Source organism: Pan paniscus, chromosome 4 (genome assembly GCF_029289425.2).
Source record: "Pan paniscus chromosome 4, NHGRI_mPanPan1-v2.0_pri, whole genome shotgun sequence".
Lineage (NCBI taxonomy): Eukaryota > Metazoa > Chordata > Mammalia > Primates > Hominidae > Pan > Pan paniscus.
In genome coordinates this window covers 21,648,987-21,673,848 of record NC_073253.2, presented here as the reverse complement: position 1 = coordinate 21,673,848, position 24,862 = coordinate 21,648,987, and the positions used below count along the sequence as shown (strand labels likewise).

The window sequence follows — 24,862 nt, the reverse complement described above, 5'->3', positions numbered from 1 at the left end:
TGTTACTGATTTTTGGCTAAAGAGTGATTCAGATTATTTTTCTACCTTTATTTATTTAATGTTTCCTAGCTTTTTTCTCATCTCTCTAAAGGTTCTTTGGTAGTACCTCTTTCTATTTCACTGGAAACCATCTATTAATGAGATTTCCCTATCACTTTACTGCCAATAAATCAAACCTACTGATTCACTTGTGATGCAGATGCCTGATTTCCATTCTTTAGGCAACACTGACAGTTCTCTCTTGGATGTCTTCTGTAGACATCCTATCATTTCTTTAAACTCAATGGGTGGAGCTCATCTTAACTTTTTCTAGCACTCCTTCATTTTTGCAGCATCACTGGATATCCTCACTTCTTGCCTGCCCACACAGGAGATTTCTCCATAACTTTTATATTCCTTAAAATGTCAAAACCTTCATAAAATTATCCTGAGTTTTCTACCATGGCTGTTGTCTGTAGGCCAAAATAAACCAGCTGTTACAAGCTGAAACATTTGATCTGTTTGAGCTCCTAGGCTATAGGGTGCTTATTTAATTCTGTCTGAATTAAAGCATTAGAAAAGAATCTTAGAGCTGGAAAGTATAGAAATCATCTACCTAACCATCTAATATTTAAAAGATTACAGATCCAGAGACGTTCAACTGGCCCGAAGCCATATATAGGTTAGTCATTCTCATCTTTTTGCACTCACCATGTGTTTTTTTAGTCCTCTGCAATTATTATGCTCCTCAAAACAGAACTGGGGAGAACAATCAATTAAATTTGCCACAGATAACATTTCTACCACTTCCAGCCAGCATATTCCTTCTATTTTTACTATTATATCTTCCATGCACTTTTCCACCACATCTCAAGGTGATGATTCTCTGATTCTCCCTTTCTTATCTGCCTGTTAAAACATGTGTGCCAGGCTCTTATGCTTACAAGCTGCTGTGATCACATTATTTCCTTGCAGAAACTGCTTATTAAGTCAAAATGAACATTTCCAAATATCCATCTACTATCTATCTCCAAAACCTAAAATTTTAGCATCTCATGTTTCCTATCTGTTTGGTTCCCTTCCTTTAAGTAATACAGATAGAAAATCCTTTGGTTTCTATTTCAGCACTCCGAAAATTTGTTGAGCTTCTTTTCTCATTTTCCTTATGCTTACTTTTCTAAGCACTTTGGAGTAGGTTCCTCCTCTTCCAGTCTTCAGCACCAAAAGAGATGTGCATCATTTTTGCTGTTTTCCCTTATCTGCTCAGGCCGTCATGCCGTTTCCTTTTCAAATTCTGTCAGGATACCCGTTTATGAATTCTTTGTAAAACCCATCTAATTACTGGACTGCAGTCAACAGCTATCGCTTAATCTTCAATTCTGTTTCCTCATATCCTTTAATTTTAGAAACATAGAACCCTAGAATTGAAGTAGATATTAAAGACGCTTTATTCTAATCTATCCAATGTAAAAATTCCCTCTATCAAATTCTTGAAAAGTGGTTATTAAGCCTTCATTTGACTGCTTCAAAAGACGGAAAGCTTGCCAGTTTACAATGCAGCCCATTCCATTTCTTAAAACAATTCAATCATTATATTGGGCCTCTTTAGTTTCCATAATCCACAATCAAAGCCTTTGTCATAATGTCTATTTAGAACCTAATCTATAGTTCAGGGTTAAGATCAGCTAAATCATTAAGTCTTCTCTGAGTTCTTTCGGTGCCATATCTTTAAGATCTGGATGCTATTTATTCAGTCTCAAGAGATGCTTTCCCCCAGTGGTATTGAACATTTACCACCAACTGTGCCAAATAATTCAATAATATAAAAATTTCAACTGGACCATTAAGAGAAAAAATGAAAATCTTCAACTGATACTAGCTCTATAGTTTTCCAAGAAACTGGTCTGCATAAGATGTTAGTAACTTGTGATAAGGTAGTGAGTTGGTTAAAAGTCTAAGACAAGCTCGAATGCTAATATATTAACTTTAACACAGCGAGAAAACTATATACCCATGAGACTTTATTTCTCTTGCTTAAAAAGTAATTATATTTCAGGCATTTATGATGAACAATCTGTGTTTTGGTTTTCCTACTTTTTACTTTGTTAAAAGTCAAATAAGTGCCAGACTCACTGTTTTCTTTTTCATTGTGTGATGCCTAACTAAACTGGTAGGTGTATACCCACCTTCATGTGTATATTCTGCTTCTGAAATAAAATGGATGAAAAACATTATATTTAATGTCAACATACCCCAAAGCCTTGTTGTGAAAGGCACAATTTTGAAAAAACTGAATAAATGAATAATATAGTTTACTTTAATAGTATAATCTTAAGATTAAGGAAACAGGCTAATTCTCTCAACTGGTTTAAGTTTCATTGAAAGGGTAGTTTTTAATTTGATAGGTTTGTAAAGGGGGAAGGCAGGAAGCAGAGGGGTGGAACCTAGCGAGGCAGCTCTGTAAGATGAATTGCTGTCAGGGTGAAGCGGCTGGTTACAGTAATAGCTGGAAACCATAAGTGTTACAGGCTTTGAAGTCAGTTCAGCTTTGATGTCTTACTCTCATAGTTAATCGTAAGATAGTATGGAAGGGGCAAAAAAATAAGGCTTTCTAATACTGTGCTTGGTGTCATTGCTCAGGAAATCCTAGCATGAAAAAAGATTGGTGTCTGTGTGAACTTTAAGTGTAGCATTAGTCTGCTCTTTTTTTTAAAAAGTTTTTTAATTATTGATGCACTAATTACCATATTTGTTAGTTTGAAGCAAGTACATGCACATGTAGGAACATGTGTTATTAGAACATGTGAATCAATCAATAAGGATACACATGAATAATTATTTGGGTTTGTTATCATGCTAGGTATTGCTGAGATCAAATTATATAGCTGTGTTTCCCAACGTTGAGGAACTTATTAGCTGAGGACTAGTAATCTTGCTGCAGGAAGTTAAAAATTCACAGGAAGGAGCCTTAGACATCATCTAATCCAAGACCAAAGTCCAAAGAAGATGGCCTGTTCTGGAAACAAGAGATCAAACTGCCAAGTATACACATGAATTAAATAAACCACAATAAATAGATAATATGGAGAAATGAAGGGATAAGAGCATCTTATGACTTCTTGGATAGAAGAAAAATTATAGGAATTTCATGTTTCAATAGAGCATTGTTTCCCTATTAATTTGTGTAACACTTTTATGTATTTTGCTATATGCAGAAACTACCAGCACTACTAAAATACCTAGCATTTCCTTCACCTCAACTCATTTTCTCTATCTGCCTAGTCCCAAACAATAACATCCACTACATGGGTTTTGTGTTATTCTAATACATATTAGAATAAACAAATAACTATTAAAATAAAAAACAGTTTACCTATGAGCCACCAGTGGTGTGTGTATAAAACATGAAGGCGGAGGATTCATGGGAAGAATACATCTTTATTATTTCTTTGGGTACTTAAATAAGAACTATGGATTTAAAGTCTGTGCTCTTAAAGTATTTAAATGTGTCCTTAATGTGTGTTCAGTGACCTAGATAATCTGAATTTAAAATATTCTTTTCTTTGGGGTTGTGTGGTTTGATCCTTCTCATCTTAAAACTTTGTTTAGTTATGGGACCTACTCCAACTTACTTTATGCACAGTAAATAATGTGTACTTTAAAAAAATCTATAATGTATATCGTAATAATGACAGCCTGAGATTAAGACTGCAAAATAAAAAGCTGAAAGGGAAAAAGTTTCCTTTTGACTTTTTCTCAATAGTGCTATCTTGCTGCCTGTTGCTTTAAAAGAAAAAAAGCCTTCTAGCTTTTCTAGGTAGAAACTAACTACAGGAACAACCTTACATATATTACTTTAATGGGAAAAGAAAAAGAATGATTAAAGTTCTGGGGCATTCCTCTTGTTTATGTGTTGGTATCACATAAGAGGAGGAAGCCAAAGCCAGATACTAGAAGAAAGGGGTTAACTACATCTCATGGAAGCGAGAGGTTATTCCTCTGTTACATTCTTATCCTTTAACTGCATTAGAATTGACTGTAAACATAAACAAAAGCCATTGGTGGGCAATTAAATTTGAAGAAGTAGCCCATAAAAACTGGAATATTCAGCATGTATAACAATCAGTTACACAACATCTGATTTAATAGTTCGATTTTAAGCGTTCCTCTTACAATACATGTTAAATGTTCTCAACAAATCATATTCTATAATGCAGTAAAATGACAATTTCAATGTAGTCTAAGGCTGGTAGGACAAGAATATTAAAGCAAATTAAACCATAATCTTTCATTTACATTTAGAGGTTAAAAATCTGTAGTCATTTGTGACAAGAGCTTTCAAATGAATTTGCCATTCCCAAAGTCATCTCAGTAGACAGGAAGGAGGAACTTGGCATGTGACCAACAAATTATGAGAGAGCAACACCTCAAGGTTAGAGGGCACTGATGACTTCAACAAATCTCACCAGCTAAGGCAACAGATTAAGCTGGGGGATAGGATGCCCTACAACCTTAACCTGTTAATACCTTTAAATTCTTAAGACTGACCTCTAGTCTGCTCTTTCATATTAGTTGTTAGTTACACTAATTACAGCTTAACTGGTATTGTTGGCACCAGTTTTTCTCCCAAAAGACATGTAGAGAAAGGTTATCTCTAATAGCTTCAAATAACTTCAGCCAAATTCTGTTGTGCACATAAGGAGCACCTACCTCCAGTTTTGAATGGGTCTTTTATAGACATCAAAGTAAAGACACTAAAAGCAATGTGTGTTTGTGGATTCTATAAAGCATTTCATAAAGGAAGCTGTAAAAATAAGAACAGTAACTTCTGTAACTAGAACTTTAGAATGGTTTAAAACAAGGTAATTTGTTTTATTCTTTAATGTTTATTTTCAACAAACAGTGGCTGGTGATGTCATATACAAGGAGCTAGTTATACCTTATCGATGCTAGTGAAGTAAAAATACTTGGCCCATGAAATCCCGTCAAAATTTATGGTTTTTAAAAAGGGATAATGAAATTTCTATCACGATCTTTTAGAGCTGTTTTAAGTTCAACATTTACATTGATGTTAACCTAAGATTCCATGGAGTTGTGCCTAGGATTCCAAAGCCCATTTACAAAGATTCAAATACCATCTGTGAAGCTGCTGTAAATTACTCTGTAACATTAATCTTTAAACAAGGCACTAAATCAGAGTAGAAACATACCACAGAGATTTAGAGCAAGAGTCATAACTGAATTATTGAGATTAATGTAAATAGCTTCACGTATAAGAATTGCAGGTTCTTAATATCAGACTGTTTTTGCTTTGAATGAAACATAAGATTTCTTCTAAATCTTAAAAATAAATTACTAATTTCTAAATGACACTGACACTTTTTTTTCATGCAAAAAGAAGAGTAAAAATGATCGGTGAATGGAGTTGTTAACCTAAGGGTTCTCTGAGTTAAGAAATATATTAACAAAAATCTGATGATGCAAAATAGACACAGTAGGGAGCAATTAACATTACCATAAGAAACTTCATTTTACAAAAGGGAATCTTTAAACCAAGCCTAGTCTTCTCAAAAGACGTCCACCAACAGATACTTGACTTAAATGAACTCTCTGGGGGAAACAAAGACCTGTAACAGTCAATTATAGTATCATGTGTCATCACATCCAAGACACCATTGATTATAAGATTCATCATTACTTTTTATATCATTTCAAAAGAAAAACATTGCCAATTAAGCTATGGCATGATGCTTTCTTATCACTTATCGTAAGATGTATTCAAACTTTAGCTAGTTAAAATTATGTCTTGTAATTAATGAAATAAAATATTTTATGATAAATTGACTTGTCTATCAATATATCAAATGATGAAACTGTTTTCGTGAGAGCAAGCTAATTTTGAAATATAGTCACTAGGTGATACAGTAATCCTCCCTTATCCCCCAGTGGATGCCTGAAATCATGGATAGTACCAAACCCTACATATACAGTGTTTTGTTTTATGCATACATACCTATGATAAAGTTTAATTTATAAATCAGGCAGAGTAAGAGATGAACAACAGTAAGTAATAATAAGATAGAACAATTATCACAATATGCCATCATCACTACTCTTGCCCTTTGGGGTCATTATTAAGTAAAATAAGGATTATGTGAACACAAACACTATGATACTGCCACAGCTGATACAATAACTGAGACAGCTATTAAGTGACTAATGGGAGGTTGGCATATATGGAGTGAATATGCTGGACAAAGGGATGATTAATGTTCCATGAGGGACAGAGTAGGATAGCGTAAGAGTTCATCATACTACTTAGAATGATGCGCAACTTAAAACTTAAGAATTGTTTATTTCTGGAATTTTCCATTTAATATTTTTTGGCCATGATTGACTGTAAGTAACTGAAACTGTGGAAAGCAAAACTGCAAATAAGGGGGGAACTACTGTATTAAATAAGTTTGCTCTACATAAAGCACTGAAAGAACATTAACCGTATATTTTCTACCTTCTCTGAGGATATAAGAGGAAGAACAGTAGCTGGTATAGTGATTTTAGTTTGCTTGACTAATTTATTGATGAATTAATACCCCTATCTCTTTCCACTAGGGATTTAAGGCAGACTACAAGAAAATCATAAGCAACAAAGTTATTTCAGAAATGAAAAACAGAAAATCAGAACTGGGGAAAAGAACAAAAACAAGAGCATTGTAAGAATTTAATTAGATATAAACATAATTTATGCATAACAGTCTAGGTTCTGGATCTTTATTTTTCACTGCAATTTCAAAATAAAACATGTTTATCAATGAGATTTTAGGGATTCCTTTGCCTGAAGCTTAGGAACAAATGAGATGACAAATGCAAGGACCTTGCTAATCCCAAAGAATTTCTATAAAACAGATTATTACAATCTACTGTTACTTGTTAAAAAGATAGATACCAAATGAAAGTATGATCAAGACAGAAATTAAATACTGGTAAGAATAACCCCAAAATATTAGCAGCTCTCCCTTAAAAAGATTAAATTGGTTGTACCAGAAGATAAAATAGGATTAATATGAAGAACTAACAGACTAAGTCTCCGTATGCTTACATGTCCTCCCGGTCTGTGGTACCAATGCCAGTAAGCTATCTTAGGATATAAGTAGGTGGACAAGGGGGCTCATGTCAGGGATTACAGGTTCTGAATGAAATGAACAGTACTGCAAGAAGGCCCTCCACATAGCAGGCCTCAGGCTTTATGTGGTAATTGGTTGATACAGCAAAAATGACTTGGGGCACTGTGCTAACATTGAGGTCTATTTCAGAATCATAGATTCGAACATCAGTCAAGTGATGGATCAGTTCTAGTGTTTATAATATTGGATCTTCCTATGTGCAATATCCTACACTTTCTCTTTTCTCTGTATCAGAAACCTGAGATCTAATTGTGGCCTGTATATTAAATTTTTCAAGAAACTGGAAAAATTGACACAAGGACGATGGTGGACATATTCAAAACTCTTCTCTGGGGAAGCATTTCTCTTCAACTCCATATAGTCTTCACTGGGCTGTCAATTATAATACCATGCCCTACCCCCAACCCCCTCATAGATATGGGTACTGGCTCAGGCTGGCCAATCACAGCCTGTCCTAATATGTGACCTCTTTGGCTTCAGTGATAATTAGATGCTAGGGCAGAGAGAAGGCTGTTTCTCTAGGATTATGCTGAATAGAAGTTGCTGCGACTGCCTGTAGGTACCCTGCCTGTTTGTTTGAAAAAGCCCTTTCTGTGAGAAAGAAAGAATGAGGCCAACAGGCAAAGAAAAGTAGAAAGAGAGATGGAAGGAGTTTGGATGACAGAGTTTGAGTCCCAGGATCTACTGATCCCAGAAGTAGATCTACATCTGGGGTTTTCAGTTTACCTGAATCAATACTTTTCTTTTTCTTTTTTGGTAAGAAGCTTGAATTGGGGTTACGTAACTTAAAATGAAGAGTCTGTACTAGAGTACAGTAACTGAAACGAGTAGATTACATTCAGCTTCTTTTTCAGTGCTCTAAAACATGAGCTTGATATTCATGTATTCATGTTTGAATTCATGTCTACATATTTGAATATGTAAAATTACTATACAGTAAATTATAATAGTGGCATTTTAAAATGCTAATATGTGTTTAAGGGCAAGAAGTTTCTAGATTATCCATGTAAATGCTATAGATCACTAAAAGTGGTAGGCAATCCAAAGTTATTCATATTCAGTTTTCTAATACTTCATAATAATGATGGAAGGAGGGGTAGTGGGAGAGAGGGAGTTTATTCTCCTGATTATGTTTTTCCTGGCATAATTAAAAGTAGTTTGCATTTGCTGAGAAGATACTAGTTTGGTAGTGGGAAAAAGTGGCATAGAAAATATACTGGGAAACAAGGAAAAGCTAGTCTAAGATTATGGTTTTTTGTGGATAATTTCCCAAATAAACAATGTATTCATAAACAACTGAAAACTAGGTATAGCTATCTCTCTTGGGTAAGAGAGAAGAAGCATTGGACAATAACAGGGTTAGTACATGCTTTTACAGAAGACAATGTGAAAATTCATTCTGGAAAAGCATTTACTAACCCTTTTAAAATATAATATTTAAACTACAACATGTAAACCATTTTAAGAGCTGGTTGGAAAACAACTCATCTGGCATTATGATTTGCATGAGCTATATTCTACCTGAAGTTGAGTTACAAATAACTCAAAAACCCTCAGTGTTCTCAGAATAATTACTTAACTTCCATTTTCTAAATATTCTTATTAAATTCCAACATATTTAACTTTTAGGAACCTTAAGCTATGAGGGTATATACCTTCTGGCTCTTCTCTGTAGATGGTAAGGGTCTGAAAAGGCAATTGCCCAGTGGAATGCACTAAACATGAGTCCACTACCTTGAGCAGACCTCTCAAAATTATTCACCTAACATGTTTCATTATATACACTTTGGGGATTGTCAGAAGTAAGAGATATTCTTAAGAAATAGATCTATCAGTGCTGGGTTCTAATAGATTTTTGGCCTATCTGCAAAAAAATTCACCTGCTGAAACAATTTATGCTAAAAAGTGTCACTTGTATTTAAAAACAAAGTATGGTGTCAGGACTCATGTGTTTATTCATAGCCACTGACACCAGTGAGTCTGCATGACTTGGGGGAAAAATAAATCTTTTCAGAATTCTGCAGTTTTATACGGACTCATTTTAGAAACTGGACTCTCATTTTAGAAAGTTTTATAAGGATCAATATATACATTAAGGATTTCAGTATTCACAGATGGAAGCAACAGCGGACTTAATAATTACTAAAGATATATATATACGGTTTTCTCATTTCACAAAAAAGTATAATTAAGAACTGCATTGTTCTTTATGCCTAAATAGTTTTTAATAATTCTTACAAAGGTGGTTGGTTTTTTTTGTTGTTGTTGTTCTCAGAATGATTCTGACCAGGAGTATATCAATCATTTTAATTTCATATGAGAATAAAATGCAGAAGAATTATCTTAAGTCAATTGTTTGATATAAAAATGTATTGATATCTATTTCATCTCCAGTATCGTGCTAGGCATTCTCTCATATAATGAGCTGTGAACAGAACAGTTTGACTGTGTTCCATGATAATCAACAGAGTTTCTAATCAGATACATGTTTTTGCAAACGAAGGCAAGAAGGCTTTTACTTAAGAGATTGTCTTGTGTCTGGTGGTTTCTTCAATTTCCAAACACTTTTCAGTAGTTTATTTATGAGATTATAATAAACTTAAAGAAACTGATTAACAGTTTTTTTTAAAATCAAAAGCCTGATGGAGACAATTGACTCTTGATAAGAACAGGCCAGTGGATCTGCTAAACCATTAATTTCTCTGGACTTGCTGATCCATGGTGCCAAGGCAAACCATCGAGAAGCTTTACACCAGTACTAAATTACATTAGTTCCTGGAAGAAAGGCCGTTAGAACCTTAGAACTTAGGATTATGACTTAGGCTATTTGACATAAGTCAATATAAAAACCAGTCACAGGAAGAATTATTTTTTGTCTTGAATGACAACAACAACATCATTAACAAAAGTACTACAATTAAATAAATTATCTATTGTGTTGTTCAATGTCTTTTTGAAAGACTGATATATTAATCTTTAATGTTAAGAAAATATTTCTTCTCATGCATTTTGGAAGGCTCAAGTAATTATATACTGAGAACTATATAACTTTTTGGCTATGGCTGTATTTTTACCACTACATTTAACTCTTTATTGCAGTAACAAATTACAGTCCAGATTTTCAGTCAAAATAAACTCCCTTCACTTTTCCTCCCCTTCCTGACTTTTGGTCATGTCTCTCTTGCTCTCTGTCTTTCTTTCTCTCTCTCCTCACCTCGCTCCACTCCTAGTTATCCTTTACGTTGTTCCCTGTTCTTAAGAATGTTTCCATATATTTCCACTGAGTTCTTTGCTTCTTTCTTTGTGTTGTTCCTCTGCCCATTCCTCTAACACTGGCCGCTTGGTGATGTAATCCTTGATTTTCTCACTTCTTTCCTCTCTCAAGCTTATGTGCTTCTTGTCTAATTCTGAATCTTTAGTGCCTAGCCCTTAACAGGTGCTAATTAGATATTTGGTCACTGAGGATGAAGTATAGAGGTACAATGTTACTGCTTACATGAATATGAAGATGCAGAGCCTGGAGGAAAATCAGGAGTTGGTTTGGGACCACAGCAAGGATGTCTGGGAAATGGCCAAACATTGCTATGGTGAGTATCATCATTTTGCTTGTTGTGTCCTGGAGTATTACATATGGTCTACATAGCCCATATTTCAAATAATATACTTAAAATATGTATACTGATATGTGTATGTACGTTTTTAGGAGAACAACATAAATGAGAAATCAAACAATTGCTTATAGTTTTAAAAGTTAATAATATTTGCAGGAAAATTAGCAATATAAAATGTCTAGTTAGATAATGTAATAAAATGAATATGCATATCTGTAATTAGGATAGGTAGTTTTATGGTGAGTCTTAGAATGCACATGAGAGTAAACATGCTAAAGATTTATAAGATGTTCCACTGAATACATGGAATCGTTGTTGTCCTCATTAAAACAATAATTAAAAAATCTACACTTACATTTTAGTAGAAAGTGGTATTTCATTTATATATGGTTTTATTTCAACTGTAGTATCACTGGATCAACTGTGAGAAAATATTTAAATCTCACAAATTCAAGCACCTTCTGTTTCTTAAATGTTCACATGGTGTATATATGTGCACAGAGAATGTTCACTAAATAAATTGTTTACTGACTAATGCAAGAAACTCAGTTTAAAAATAAAAATGATACAATTTTTTATGGAGCATGCCATTTCTGGAAACTCAAATAAAAAGGATAAAGATGCTTTCACTTCTCATTTAAAAGTGTTACATTTTTGTTAGTATTTTACTTAAAATTTCTTGGCCCAGAAGACAAAAATTTATGGCTGCAGATTAACTACTTTAATGATGTGACACAGAAGCAGCAAAACGTTCTTTTTTCCCTATGGTGTTGGAGTGATTGGCTTTTCAGGGGAGTAAAGAATAACACAGTAAATCCCTGTATGGGGAGTCTTTTTTTTCCCCCATCTCTTCTCTTTGGTTTAAATGTCAAAGGTAATACATATTTAGCAAGCAGACTGGTGCCAAAAAAAAATGTTTGAAATGAGGTGATCATTTATAATATCTGTATTATTTAATGGTTGATTATTACAGAAATATTTACAGTAAATATATGTAAAAAACTTAAGAGTCTACTTGGATTTAGCAATATTATTAAAACTGTTTATGAAAACAGTCACTGTCTAAACTTGTTCTCTTCTGTTTTAGCTCTGCTTTTCATAAACACAATGACAAATTAAAGGCAAGTCACCTGACTGTTCAGTACATTAGCTTGATAAACTTAGTGGCTGACAATTCTTAGCGAAAAGTGACACAGCTTTCTTAATAAGTTCACATATCAACTTTTCTGGGGAAATTTAAGAATCATATCTCTATCAAAATATCAAAATTTTCTTCCTAAGTGAGACTCTCATTTTACTGATGAGAGTTCAATTGTCCTGCTCCGAAAATACAGATAAATAAGAAGTTACTGTAATTCTTCAGCCCAGAAGGTTATTGGTTGGGAGAGAAGAAATTTTATTTTTTGTAAAATTTTCCTGAGAAGATAACCCTAGAATGGTGGTATTATTTGAATGCAGATCTGGGACTATTTGACTCTGTGGCTAATACTCTTTCCTTTCCATCATACCACCTTATTTAACTCCTTTGTAGGAAACAACAAAGTCTCTCTGCCTTTCCAAACCTATCCCTGATTACCTATTTTTTTCTCTACAGTAGGGGTAGTAGGTGTTATCGGGTGAATTGTGTCCCCCACCAAATTTATGTGTTGAAGTCCCAAGCTCCAGTATCTTAGAATGTGACTGTATTTGGAGATAGGATCTTTACTGAGGTAATCAGGTTAAAATGAGGTCATTAGGGTAGGTCCTAATGCAATATCACTCACAAAAAGAGGAAATAGGGACACATACATATACAGAAGGAAGACAATGTAAAGATACAGCGAGAATACAGCCATTTACAAGCCAAGGAAAAAAGCCTGGGCCAGATCCTTCCCTCAAAACCCTCACAAGGAACCAATCCTGCCCACAAACTCATCTCAGACTTTTAGCCTCCAGAACTGCATGAAAATAAATTTCTGTTGTTCAAGCCACCCAATCGTGGTACTTTGTTTGGCAGTCCTAGAAAACTAACAGCGTGGCATGCTGAAACAAATTCTCTTTCAATTAAAAAGGTATATGTTAAGATTTTCCACTACTCAATCAATAATACTCAAACTTTTAAAGCAGATCTAGGAACATTATCATCCATTCTAAAATAATGAATCAACCCATTGCATCTTATACACTGTCCTGGCCACTCAACCTAGTCCTAGAAGATGGTCTACATTACACATCGTGAAAGGAAAAGGAAGACTACTTGTTAAGCGATACAGTTATTCCTTTGAAGAAGAAATGACATTCAGGCTGTACAGTTTTAAAAAAGAATATTGATTTTTAAATGCAGTGAAATCTCAGGAAGGCCCCATCGTTTCCTTTTCCAACCACAGTCTTTGGCAATAGAAGAGCTGATAGCAGAAAGTGAAGCTAGTTTGTATTTTGTCATTTTGTTGGAAGCTGCAGGAAGAAAACCTAAGTCCAAGGTTCAAGACCAAAGTAGCTAATTCTGCCTCGTAGCTATGCTCCTAGCTGGAAAGTGAGGTGGCACAGTGGCAGCTTAACAGACTGTTTTCTAGAGGTAGCCCCTTCGATAAACCATGTAGCCTCTCCCAAAGCTTCCTGTCATGTTTCTGTTCACTGGTGTCACCATGATCATGCTAATGACTTGTTTTAAGGATTTCACTGGGTATTGGGGTGGATTCAGTTCATGACAGTTCATCTTTCATCTGGCTGGGGATGTAATCACAGGAACTGACCTTGCCTTCCAACTTAGAAATCCATAGAGCTCATTTATATTCATTTGGTTTCTTCAAAAATGACAAGCAAAGAAGATTCTACTGTGTTAAAATCAGGATTTTGATATTTTCAAATGCTTTTTAAAATTGAAAAGTGAACATTCAGAAACATGAAAATGATTTGGGCTTACATTATGTTCTAAATATGGGTTAACTACAGAGGTATATAAACACACTAATTGTAATTGTAAATTACCATGTTGTGCAGAAAAACAGACATATGGCAGGTGTCTTCACTCACTGTGCTACACTGAAGCTCTTTAACATTAATGGGCCTCTGATTAAAAAAAAAAAACCCAAACCTTAATTTTTAGCAATGTTTTTCTCATGTATATGGCTCCGTACTCCTCCATTTAGATAATTGCCTTTCTTTTACAGAAACTAAAAATGTGACTAAAAATGAATAGGTCAGATTTACTCTTTTAAATATGGCTTTGTAAAGAGAAATTACTATTTTAGAAACAAAGAAGACTAGGAGAATGTGTATCTTTTGGAACTCTAGATCTCCTAGAGCCTTCCTTTAAAAATATTTCTTGGATGTTTAAAATTGTATAATAAATACATACAGCAAAAATTCTAAAAAAAAATCACTAATAATTCCAATACCTGTACATACATTTAGATTTTTTTCTCTATGTAATATATCTTCTAAAAATGGTATAAAGTTTAATAAGTTGTTTTGCTTCATTCAACAATTAACTCTGAAATTTCTATCAAAACTGTGGTTTTATAATATAATTTTAACTTTCTATCATGTTTAATTTTATTTACTTAACCCTTTGTTAAACATTTAGGTTGTTTCTAATTTTTTGTTGTTAAACTTTTTAAAAAATTTCTGCATGACCACTCTTTTTGCTAAATCCTTACACACACACACAAAATTATTTTCTTTTCTTTCCTTTTTTTTTTTTTGAGACGGAGTCTTGCTCTATTGCCAGACTGGAGTCCAGGGGCATGATCTTGGCTCACTGCAACCTCCGCCTCCCGGGTTCACGCCATTCTCCTGTCTCAGCCTCCTGAGTAGCTGGGACTACAGGCATGCATCACCACACGCAGCTAATTTTTGTATTTTTAGTAGAGATGGGTTTTTACCATGTAGACCAGGATGGTATTGATATCTTGACCTTGTGATCTGCCCGCCTCAGCCTCCCAAAGTGCTGGGATTACAGGAGTGAGCCACTGCACCTGGCCACACACAATTATTTTCTTATAAAAATTCTTAAAAGTTGAAATGATGGGCCAATGGAAATGCACATTTTAAAAGATTTCCATATGAATTACCTAACAGCCTTTCATGAAGGTTGCACCAATTCACTTTCCAATAAATAAATATTTGTTTACGTTATTTTGCCCATAACCACCACCACCAACACACTGTTAAATAATTGGCCACCTAAATCTTTACCTTCGAAATTTCCTTAACTATCTTCCTAAGTTTTATTCTTTCAGTTTAGAATCACTTTGTCAAGGACATTTCCACTAGGTTTAATTGCAATGGTTTTGTAGTTTTCACTTTAAAAACACAGTTTGACATAAATAACACCATTTTGCATTCTGAAAAGAATTAATCTTGAATAGATTTTGCCAAGAAAACCAATACTGTTTAGTAGGCAAGACTATTTCTAGAAGAAAGGCATAAACAAAAGTGGCTATTCTGAAAAACAAATCCCCATGAGACAGACTTGGTATAATAAACAAGGATATACAGTATATCTCTTTCAAAAAAATTAAATTATCGAAACAGATGCTAATTCAAGAAAAAGATCATGCTTTGAAATAAGGGCAGGTATCCAAACACCTCATGATTTCTTAGAGAATAAGAAAACTTCTAGGAAAAAGAGAAATTGTTCCTTATGATAAGATTTTAATTAAAGTGCCAAGGATTGCTAAAAGTGTAAGAACAAGAAAGGCAATAATCAATACATTATTTAGTCTGAACTTACAAGACTTATGTAAAATGCAACTCAGGGCCTTCATATGACACTGAGCTGGAGATATCTAGAAAATATAGATTCAAAGAAAACCAGAAATTACCTATTATATAGGTACTGTCAAAAGAAATCATTTGAAAAAGTGGCAAAAGGGAAGGTGCTTCTTAAATTCTGAAACTGTAGATCTAAAGAAGAGCCACGGTCCTCTTTGAATATGTGATGAAGGCTATGAACCATCTTTAAAGAAAATGCACATATGTACAAAAACATTATTCTGCTTATACGCTAAAGGGGCTCAGCATCTTCAGATTAAAAATACTTGCCTTGTCTATAGGAAATACAAGATAACCAAAATGTTTGATAATGAAACATTTTCAGAATGACAGTGAAGATCTACTGGAGTCGGGAGTTGAAATTTATTTTTTAAATTAAGGCAGGGGAAAATCTGGGCAAATATGAAGACTTTGGAGTGTTTGACATCTGCCTTTACTAATTATGCCATTGAAATTATTACTAAAGGTATCAATGGCATCTTAGTTATTGAAATGATATGGCTTAGTAGATTTCTTTTTCTTTTGCTTTTTTTTTTTTTGAGACAGAGTCTCACTTTGTTGCCCAGGCTGCGATTCTACTGCCTCAGCCTCCTGAGTAGCTGGGATTAAGGTGCACACCACCATGCCCGGCTAATTTTTGTACTTTTAGTAGAGACGGGGTTTCACCATGTTGGCCAGGCTGGTCTCGACCTCCTGACCTCAAGTGATCTGTCCACCTCGGCCTCCCAAAGTGCTGGAATTACAGGCGTGAGCCACCGCACCTGGCCAATGTATCTTGGTTGATTTCTTATGTTACTTGATCTCTGTAACATTTAACATTGTTAACTGCTTAACAATATAGTCTTGGTTTTCTCCCAACTCTAAGGGTAGTTATTATTCTGTTTAAGGGATCTTCTGATTAAAGTTTCTACATATCATCTTATATCTCTGAAAAATCTGAAATCACTTCAGTATGAAGTTTTCCCTAAGGTCCAGCCTTTTCTCTTTTCACAGCAAGTCAAGAGATCTAGTGATAGAAAATCTTTTAAATTATGTGAAGCTGATTAGTGACACATAGAGGCTTTGCCTAAGCAGAGGTGGGGCAGCTGTGTCAATGATGCAGCTATGCGGGGGCTGAGATGGACTCTAGGAGCTGTTCCCTGAGATTGAGAGCTCATCACAATTTCTCCACATCTGTAGAGGCTGCAGAAGAACTGAAGGAGCAGCTGAGGTCAGTGCCTCTTTACAGCTCTTATGTTCACAACACAATCAGAGTTGTTTATTCTGGCATTCAACAGGGTCTGACTCTGCTGAAACATCTCCTTTCTAAGGCTTTCCAGAAGGGCTGTCTAGGAAAAGGATGAAATGGAGTTGGTGCTGTGTGACTTTTAATGGGATAATCCAACAGCAAGTGATTAGTCACCTATAGAATCTAAAGCTAAGCAATTAGGATTTGGCTTTATTTTCACTAACTTATGTGGATCCTCAGTGCTCTACCTTTAGACACTGACAAGAAGAAAAAGCATACATTTGTTAAGCTGGGTCCCTGTAGCTTGTGTGGAGGAAATGGTCTCACTGTGATGTTGTAAGCTGGGATCAGAGACCCAGACACTAATTCAGATTCTTCTGCTTGATGATGTTGTGGATTCACTGTCACTGAGTTTGGTCCCAGAACCAGAAGAAGCTTAATATCTCCAAACATTCTCTTAAATGGAAGCATTAAGAGCAGACATTAAGTTTTTCTTGAGCACTGATGTAGCCCTAAGGATAAAAAAGCTGTAGTGTGGAATTCATTTCCACACTTTTTATCCAGTGCCGTATTTTGGGCATTGTCATCAAGGACGCTGGACCATGGGAAGCTGTGCTGATACATACGGTTCATTTACACCTGCTTTGTGGCCATCATATTTCCAATGTGATTCTATATTCTTGAGTAAATAAACTGGGAACTCAAGCTAATCTTATACAAGTGTAAATGTGTAATCTTGATACACCTCCATTGTCCACCTGAAACAATACAGCTTATAGGTGTGTTCTGAAAACTAAAGTTGTTACAATTTGTTTATAATTAAGTAATCTTTTTAAAGAGTTAGAAGAATGTAAGTGCAGCATTAATATTTACTTGACTTTTGTTTTTAAAGTACTTCACCAAAAGTTCATTCCTGAAAGCTGAGCTACATCTGGGCTACTTCATGTTGTGGACTATGGAAGATCTGGTTTAAAACTTATTTTCATCACCCCGGGTAAGTCATTTACTCTTACACAAAGATGTCATGAGAATGAGATCCCTCAAAACAGAAAAATAACCACCCTTAGAGTCGGAGAAAAAAAAAAGTTTAGGTCTCTTAGGTGTGGGTGCAATGGTGATGGTAGTACTGGGGAAGGAAGTAGTGGTACTGGTAGTTAGCATAATCTTATGAAATAGTCATAGGATTTCATATTTCCCTTAAGCATTTTTCATTTATTCCAGAGAAACTGTCAAAAACCCATACCCTTGCATATAAAACATTCAATAACCTAAGAAAAAAGGAACTTCCTCAACATGTAGAGTACATATGAAAAAGCCAGAGCTAATGTCATACTCAATGGTGAAAAGACTGAAAGTTTTTCTCCTAAGAACAAAAGCAAGACAAGGATGTCCTCTTCTGCTACTTTTATACAACACAGTACTACACATTTTTGCCAGAGCAAGTGAGTAAGAAAAAGAAAGGGTATCCAAATCGGAAAGGAAGAAGCAAAACTATCTTTATTCACAGATGATATGATTTATATGTAGAAAACCCTAAAGAATGCACCAAAAAACTGGTTAGAACTAAATCTGCATAAGTCGCAGGATACAAAATCAACACAGGAAAATCAGTTGTATTTCTATCCATTAGCGATGAACAATTTCAAAAGGAAATGAAGGAAACTATTCCATTTACAGTAGTATCCAAAAGAATAAAATACCCACAAATAACTTTAAGAAAGTGAAAGGCTTGTACACTGAAAACTAAAACACTGCTCAAAGAAATTAAAGAAGACATAAGTGGAAAGACAGCCTGTGTTCATGGATTGGAAGACTTAAAATTGCTAAGATGACAACACTCCCTAAAGCAATATGAGGGTTCAATGCACTCTGTAACAAAATCTCAATGGTGTTTTGGGCAGAAATGGAAAAACTGATCCTAAAATTCCTATGAAATTTCAAGTAACCCACAATGGTGTGTGTGTGTATATATACATATGGCATGTATATATATGCCATATATATATACGTGCCATATATATATATGGAAGAACAAAATTGGAAGACTCACACTTCCCCATTTCAAAACTTACTGCAAAGCTACAGTAGTCAAAACAGTGTGGTACTGGCATAAAAACAGACATATAGACCAACAGAAGAGAGTTGAGAGCCCAGAAATAATCCCTCACATGTGTGGTCAACTGATTTTTGACAAGGGTGCTAAGATCATTCAATGCAGAAAGAACATCTCCTCAACAAATGGTGCTGGGAAAACTGGCTATCCACATGCAAAAGAATGAAGTTGGGCACTTACCTCATACCATATACAAAAATTAACTTGAAATGGATCAAAGTCCTAAATTTAATAAATAAAACTGTAAAATTCATAGAAGAAAACACAGGAGCAAATCTTCATGACTTTGCATTTGGCAACATGAAAAGCCTAAGCAACAAAAGAAAAAATGGATAAGCTGGACTTAATAAAAATTAAAGTCTGTCTGCATCAAAAGATACAGTCAAAAGAGTAAAAGGACAACCCACAGAATGGGAGAAAATACTTGCAAACCATCTATCTGATAAGGGCTTAATATCCAGACTCTATGAAGAAAAGACAAACAATCCAATTTTAAAAATAGGCAAAGGGCCGGGCACGGTGGCTCACGCCTGTAATCCCAGCACTTTGGGAGGCCGAGGCAGGCGGATCACGAGGTCAGGAGATCGAGACCATCCTGGCTAACACGGTGAAACCCCGTCTCTACTAAAAATACAAAAAATTAGCCGGGCGTGGTAGCGGGCGCCTGTAGTCCCAGCTACTCGGGAGGCTGAGGCAGGAGAATGGCGTGAACCCGGGAGGCGGAGCTTGCAGTGAGCCGAGATCGCGCCACTGCACTCCAGCCTGGGCGACAGAGCGAGACTCCGTCTCAAAAAAAAAAAAAAAAAAAAAAAAAAAATAGGCAAAGGACTTGAATAGACATTTCTTTAAAGAAGATACAAAATAGACAATAAGCATATGAAAAGATGCTCAACATCATTAGTCATTAGAGAAATACAAATCAAAACCACAATGAGACACCACTTAACAGCTACCAAGATGGCTATAATTTTTAAAAAAATAACAAGTGTTGCCAGGGATATGGAAAAACTAGAACTCTTGTAGATTGCTGGTGGGAATGTAAAATGGTGCCTTCACTATGGAAAACAGTTTGGTAGTTTCCCAAAAAGTTAAGCATAGAATTACTGTATGACTCAGAAATTCCACTCCTATGTATACATCCAAGAGAACTGAAACAACAGATAAACAAATAGATTATTATATGTAAATGTTCATAGCAGTATCATTCACAATAGCCCATTGGCTATTAATGAAAACAATCTAAGTGCCCATCATCAGAGGAATGGATAAACAAAATGTGGTATATATCCATACAATGGAATATTATTCAGTCATAAAAAAGGAATGAAGTTCTGATACACACTACAACACAGATGAACCTTGAAAATGTGCTAAGTGAAATAAGCCAGATACAAAAGGTCAAATGTTGTATGGTTCCATGAATATGAACTGCTTAGAACTGGCAAATTCACAGAAAGGTTACCAGGGGTAGGGGATAGGGGAATGGAGTTATTGCTTAATGAGAAGAGTTTATGTTTGGAGTGATGGAAAAATGTTGGAAATGGATAGTGGTGATGGTTGCCTAACATTGTGAATGTAATTAATGTCACTGAATTTACACTTAAAATCATTACAATGGCAAATTTTATATTTTATCACACACACAAAAATAGGCAAAGGTAAAGTTTCTACAGTCTCATGAAGAAAAGATTAAATAAAAAGCTTAGTCACACCTGACTTGTGTGACAGTAAAATTATCCCTGGACTTGAGGTCAGAAGATCAGAGTTAACTCTCGATCTGTTGACCTTGTGATCTGCCTGCCTTGGTCTCCCAAAGTGCTGGGATTACAGGCATGAGCCACCATGCCCGGCCCAGAGTTAAGTCTCTTATTGGGCTCCTGGTTTGCACTCTTGGGCCCACAAGAGTTATTCTCTATACAGCCACTAGAAAAAAAAAGAAAGAAAGAAACTAAGTACTCATCTAAAAATTATCTAAAAAAGAACAATGAAAGAAACCAGAAGAAACTAGGAAAAAATTAAGAAGAATGAAGTAAAAATTAATTAACTAGGGAATAAAAATTGTAGTAAGTAGAATAAGTAAAAAAGCTTATACTTTGAAAATACCTATAGATAAAACATTTGCAAGACTGATCACAAAAAAAGCAAAAATTGACAAGATTACTATCCAGAAATAAGACATAAACTCTGATATAATACATACTGATAGAATTCTAGGACAATAAATAGAGCATGCAGGTGTGTGACAGCAGATTTGAAAACACAGAGGTACTAAATGGTTTCCATTTAGTATATGGTGACCAAAATTGACCAAAGTAGAAGTGGAAAACTGAAAAGACCAATTTCAGAGATGAAATTAGAAGAGTTATTTGACGTATAATGGCAAAAACCACCAGGGAAGTTTGGATAAACTATTACAAATATCCTCTCAAAACCATTATAAGAGATCAAGAGAAAGTAAGGGAAATTCCCAGGGAACCAAATAGAGGTGAAAACTGGAGGAGTAAGCTACAGCTGGGACCGAAGCTCTGAAGTCCAGCTTGCCAACCTCAGTAACAAAGGAGTTTAGAATACAGTGACTGTGGCAGGACAAGACATAGTCCCATGGGACTGCATAAAGTAGGGAGATGAACTGAGACCCTGACATGAAGCTGGGGCACCAGAAATGAAAAGGTAAATCAGAAAAGAAAAAAAAAAAAAAAAAAGAATCTTCCAAGAAAGCTCAGGTGTTTCAGCAAGGGCTCTAGGTGGGCTCTGTGTGTTTCTTCCCTATCACATTCTCAAGTCATTCCCTCAAGATAACTATTATCCTGGATTTTGTGTTTGTGTTTACACAGAGTTCTGCTTGATTTTAAGTAAAAAATTGTATACTAAGGTAGTCTTCTGTGACTTGAGTTTTTCACTTAGTATTGTGTTTATAAAAAAATTTAAACCCTATGTTTACTGATAACCACAAGGAATAACAGACACAATATTTAATAAAAAAAGGAACAAAATATCGAAACCATCTATATACTGTAATGTACCTTTAAACCAATGCTAGGGAAAAACAAAGGGAAAACACAAAACTGCAATAAACTTCATCTTCTCTCCCAGGTTTTTCTTGAACAATTCCCACCCCCATTCCCTACTATGTATCCTTAACTTCTTTAGACAGTGAATGAGAAATTAATACTAAAAGCCCTCAAATGAACCCTAGGGACATTTCCTGGGTTTTCCCTTCTTCTCCCCTCTCCAACCGTGCCGTGAAGGGCAAGCCCCTCAGCCCTAAAATCTGAGGAGGCCCAGAGTGGTGGCTGGGGCAGAGGAGTGGGCTACCCCTGCAGAGTAGAGACGTGTATAGTGGGGGATATCCACTGGGAGCCCCAGTCCCAGGTGAAAGCACACTGGTGCTCCTGGGCGAGGAGGCCCGGCTGTCCCCATAATCTCCCGTGGGGAAGCATCATTGGTTGGTCGACTGCCCATCTTGCTGCGGTTATAGAACCAAACTCGAACCACATCCTTCTGCAGCTGGAGGCACCCAGCAATGTGGCTGATTTGCTGGGGTGTGGGCTTAGGGCACCGCTGGAAGAATTTCTCCAGGCTGTTTCCGATTCGTCGCTCTCTGCTTGCCCGTCTCCACTTCCCAGACTGTTGCAGGATCATCTCCATTTTGCATAAGCCCAGAAGGTTCTCTGCTTCCACTTCCTCCAGCCACTTTTTCAGCAGTGGTCGCAGCTTCCACATGTTGGCGACGCTTAGCTGCTGGGCCTCGAAGCGGCAGATGGTCGTCTGGCTAAGCACCTTCCCAAACAGAGCTCCCACAGCGATCCCCACCTCGGCCTGCGAGTACCCTAGGCTCAACCTCTTCTGCCTCAACTCCTTGGCCAATTGCTGCAACTCTTTCAGTATGCCCGAGATGTCTTCTGGCGGCGGCAACTTCGGAATGCTTCGCAGGGCAATGTAGGGCCCCGGGAGGGCGCCTTCGGAGGGGCGTCGCAACCAGTCCCCTGCCTCACTAGCTCCAAGACGGGGCCTGCAGGGTGCTATCCAGCCCCGGAATTCGTGTGGCAGGGGACCCAGGGGAATCCTCCACACCTCAGGGCCTGGGCAGACCCCTGGCCTGACTGCCGGCCAGACCATCACCCTGCCAGGGGCCGCCTGGGTGCTCAACCAGGTCAGAGTGTCAACCCGCAGGGGCATCGGCCCTCTGGGTCCGCCCTCACCACTGCCTGGAAGGGGGCAGAAGTGGTTTGAGGGCCTGTGTCCGGCCATGGGTGGAATGGCACCTGCAGCGGCTCTGGTAGGAACTGATGGCCCTCGAGGCTTCAGAACAGCCACCGGCCCCCTCAAGCCCCGCCCCCCAGTGGGCGGAGAAGGCGTTACAAGCCAAGGGTGCCTGTGCGTAGGCGGGGAAATCTGGTAGATCCATAGGAACTCCTGGGTCCTAGGGTTAAGGGAGTGAGCCCCCTACCCTGCAGTTGGACCTTTGCTTCCAACTCCCATAGAGGTACAAAGCTCCCTTTTGGGATTTGCATCTCCAAGCTGTCTGGAGTCCCTTACTCACTGCCTCCATCCCCTGCCTGAATAGAACCCAGGTATTTTCTTATGCCTGTTCAGAAACTCAGGACCCCTGATCCCCAGGAACTACCTAACCTCTTGTCTTCACAAATAATTATTAAATATCTATATGCCAGATATTGCTGGGATGACCCCTCAATTCATAAACTGCCCCCTCACTACTATCTTTATGGTCACAAGTACTGCCAACAGTTCCTCTTTGCACATCCCCAGTCCCTGTGCCCTAAGAAACCTAGGCATCCCTGCTTGAGTTTCTAGTTAACATCAGTTTACTATCTCAGATTCTACCCCCGACCCCACCCCCAAACTGCCAGATTCCACTCCTTCACTGGGGCAGAACTTTGTGACTAATTCCATGTTTCTTCCCCCAGCCTTGAAGGTCCTTTTGTTTCCCATTCTAACCCAGCTTCTTGGTCCAGAGTTTCCTCAACCAACAGAGATCTAGGTGTGTGTCTTCTCTTTCCCACTCTAGAGACAGGTCTCTGAACTGGCCTGACCCACTGTCCCCCACTGAGGATGCTCCCTGCAATATATGACTCACCAACATCAGGCTCCTTTATCCTTGGGCCCTTATCCCACCAGAGACCCAACAATCTTAATTTGTCCCTCCATCATGCCCCTAGCTCAGGCATCCAGTTGTGGGCCCTGTGTGGAGAAAGCTACGGAGGGAGGGAGAAAGAGAGGCTCTGACCTCAGTTTCAATGTTTCCTAGGAGGAAGAGCACAATGACCTTGGCTAGACAATCATAGCCCTTCATTCTTTAAACCAACCATGATATGGCTCTGTCCCCACCCACATCTACTGAAACTGGTCTTCTTGAAGTCATCAGTGATTTTTCAGCTGTCAAATCCAATGGCCTTTTAAAAAATCCTCATCCTGCTGTATCTGGCTATAGTGACAACTCTTCTTGCTCCTTCTCCTTTTAAAATTTACATGAAATGGTGATAACAGCCAAATCTGTATTTCAGTTCTGACTTCTCTTCTGATTTCCAGTTTTGTATTTTTCACTGCCCCAAGTCAAATTCATTATCCACACTTCTAAACCTACCTCTCATCCCGGGACTTTTGAACTAGTTATCAATAACTTAGTCATCCAAGCTTAAACCTAGGAGCTGTTCTTGACTTTTTCTATTCTCCATAGGGTGTCAAATCTTATATACTGGGACTCCTAAAACATCTGAAGTCTACCATCTCCTTCCTAGCCTCATCTTCCTGGGCCCTTAAATACCTCTTCCTAGATGAAGGCAGCACCTTGAGACTAAATTCAACCCAACACTACAGGTTGTGTTGTGTTGTGTTGAGATTGCAGATAAGGCCTTGAAGCAATGGTAAAGGAAAAAGAATCAGAAAATTGGCTGCCATCGCTACAGGCTGTGTACTTAGTTATGTGTCATCTGTATCTCTACTGCAACCCTTGCTAGAATGTGTGCCGGCT

General features: G+C 37.0%; 2 protein-coding genes across 14 annotated transcripts in view; both read right to left on the bottom strand.

The window, feature by feature from the left end:
- The window catches only part of ARB2A (ARB2 cotranscriptional regulator A), a 493,453-nt gene that overhangs the window by 100,957 nt on the left and 367,634 nt on the right, over positions 1-24,862 (bottom strand). The window lies entirely within an intron of this gene.
- Positions 270-24,862, bottom strand: POU5F2 (POU domain class 5, transcription factor 2). The gene has a single exon (XM_003822770.5). It carries the CDS (start codon positions 23,119-23,121, stop codon positions 22,135-22,137), a length of 987 nt encoding a protein of 328 aa, XP_003822818.1. The 5' UTR covers positions 23,122-24,862; the 3' UTR covers positions 270-22,134.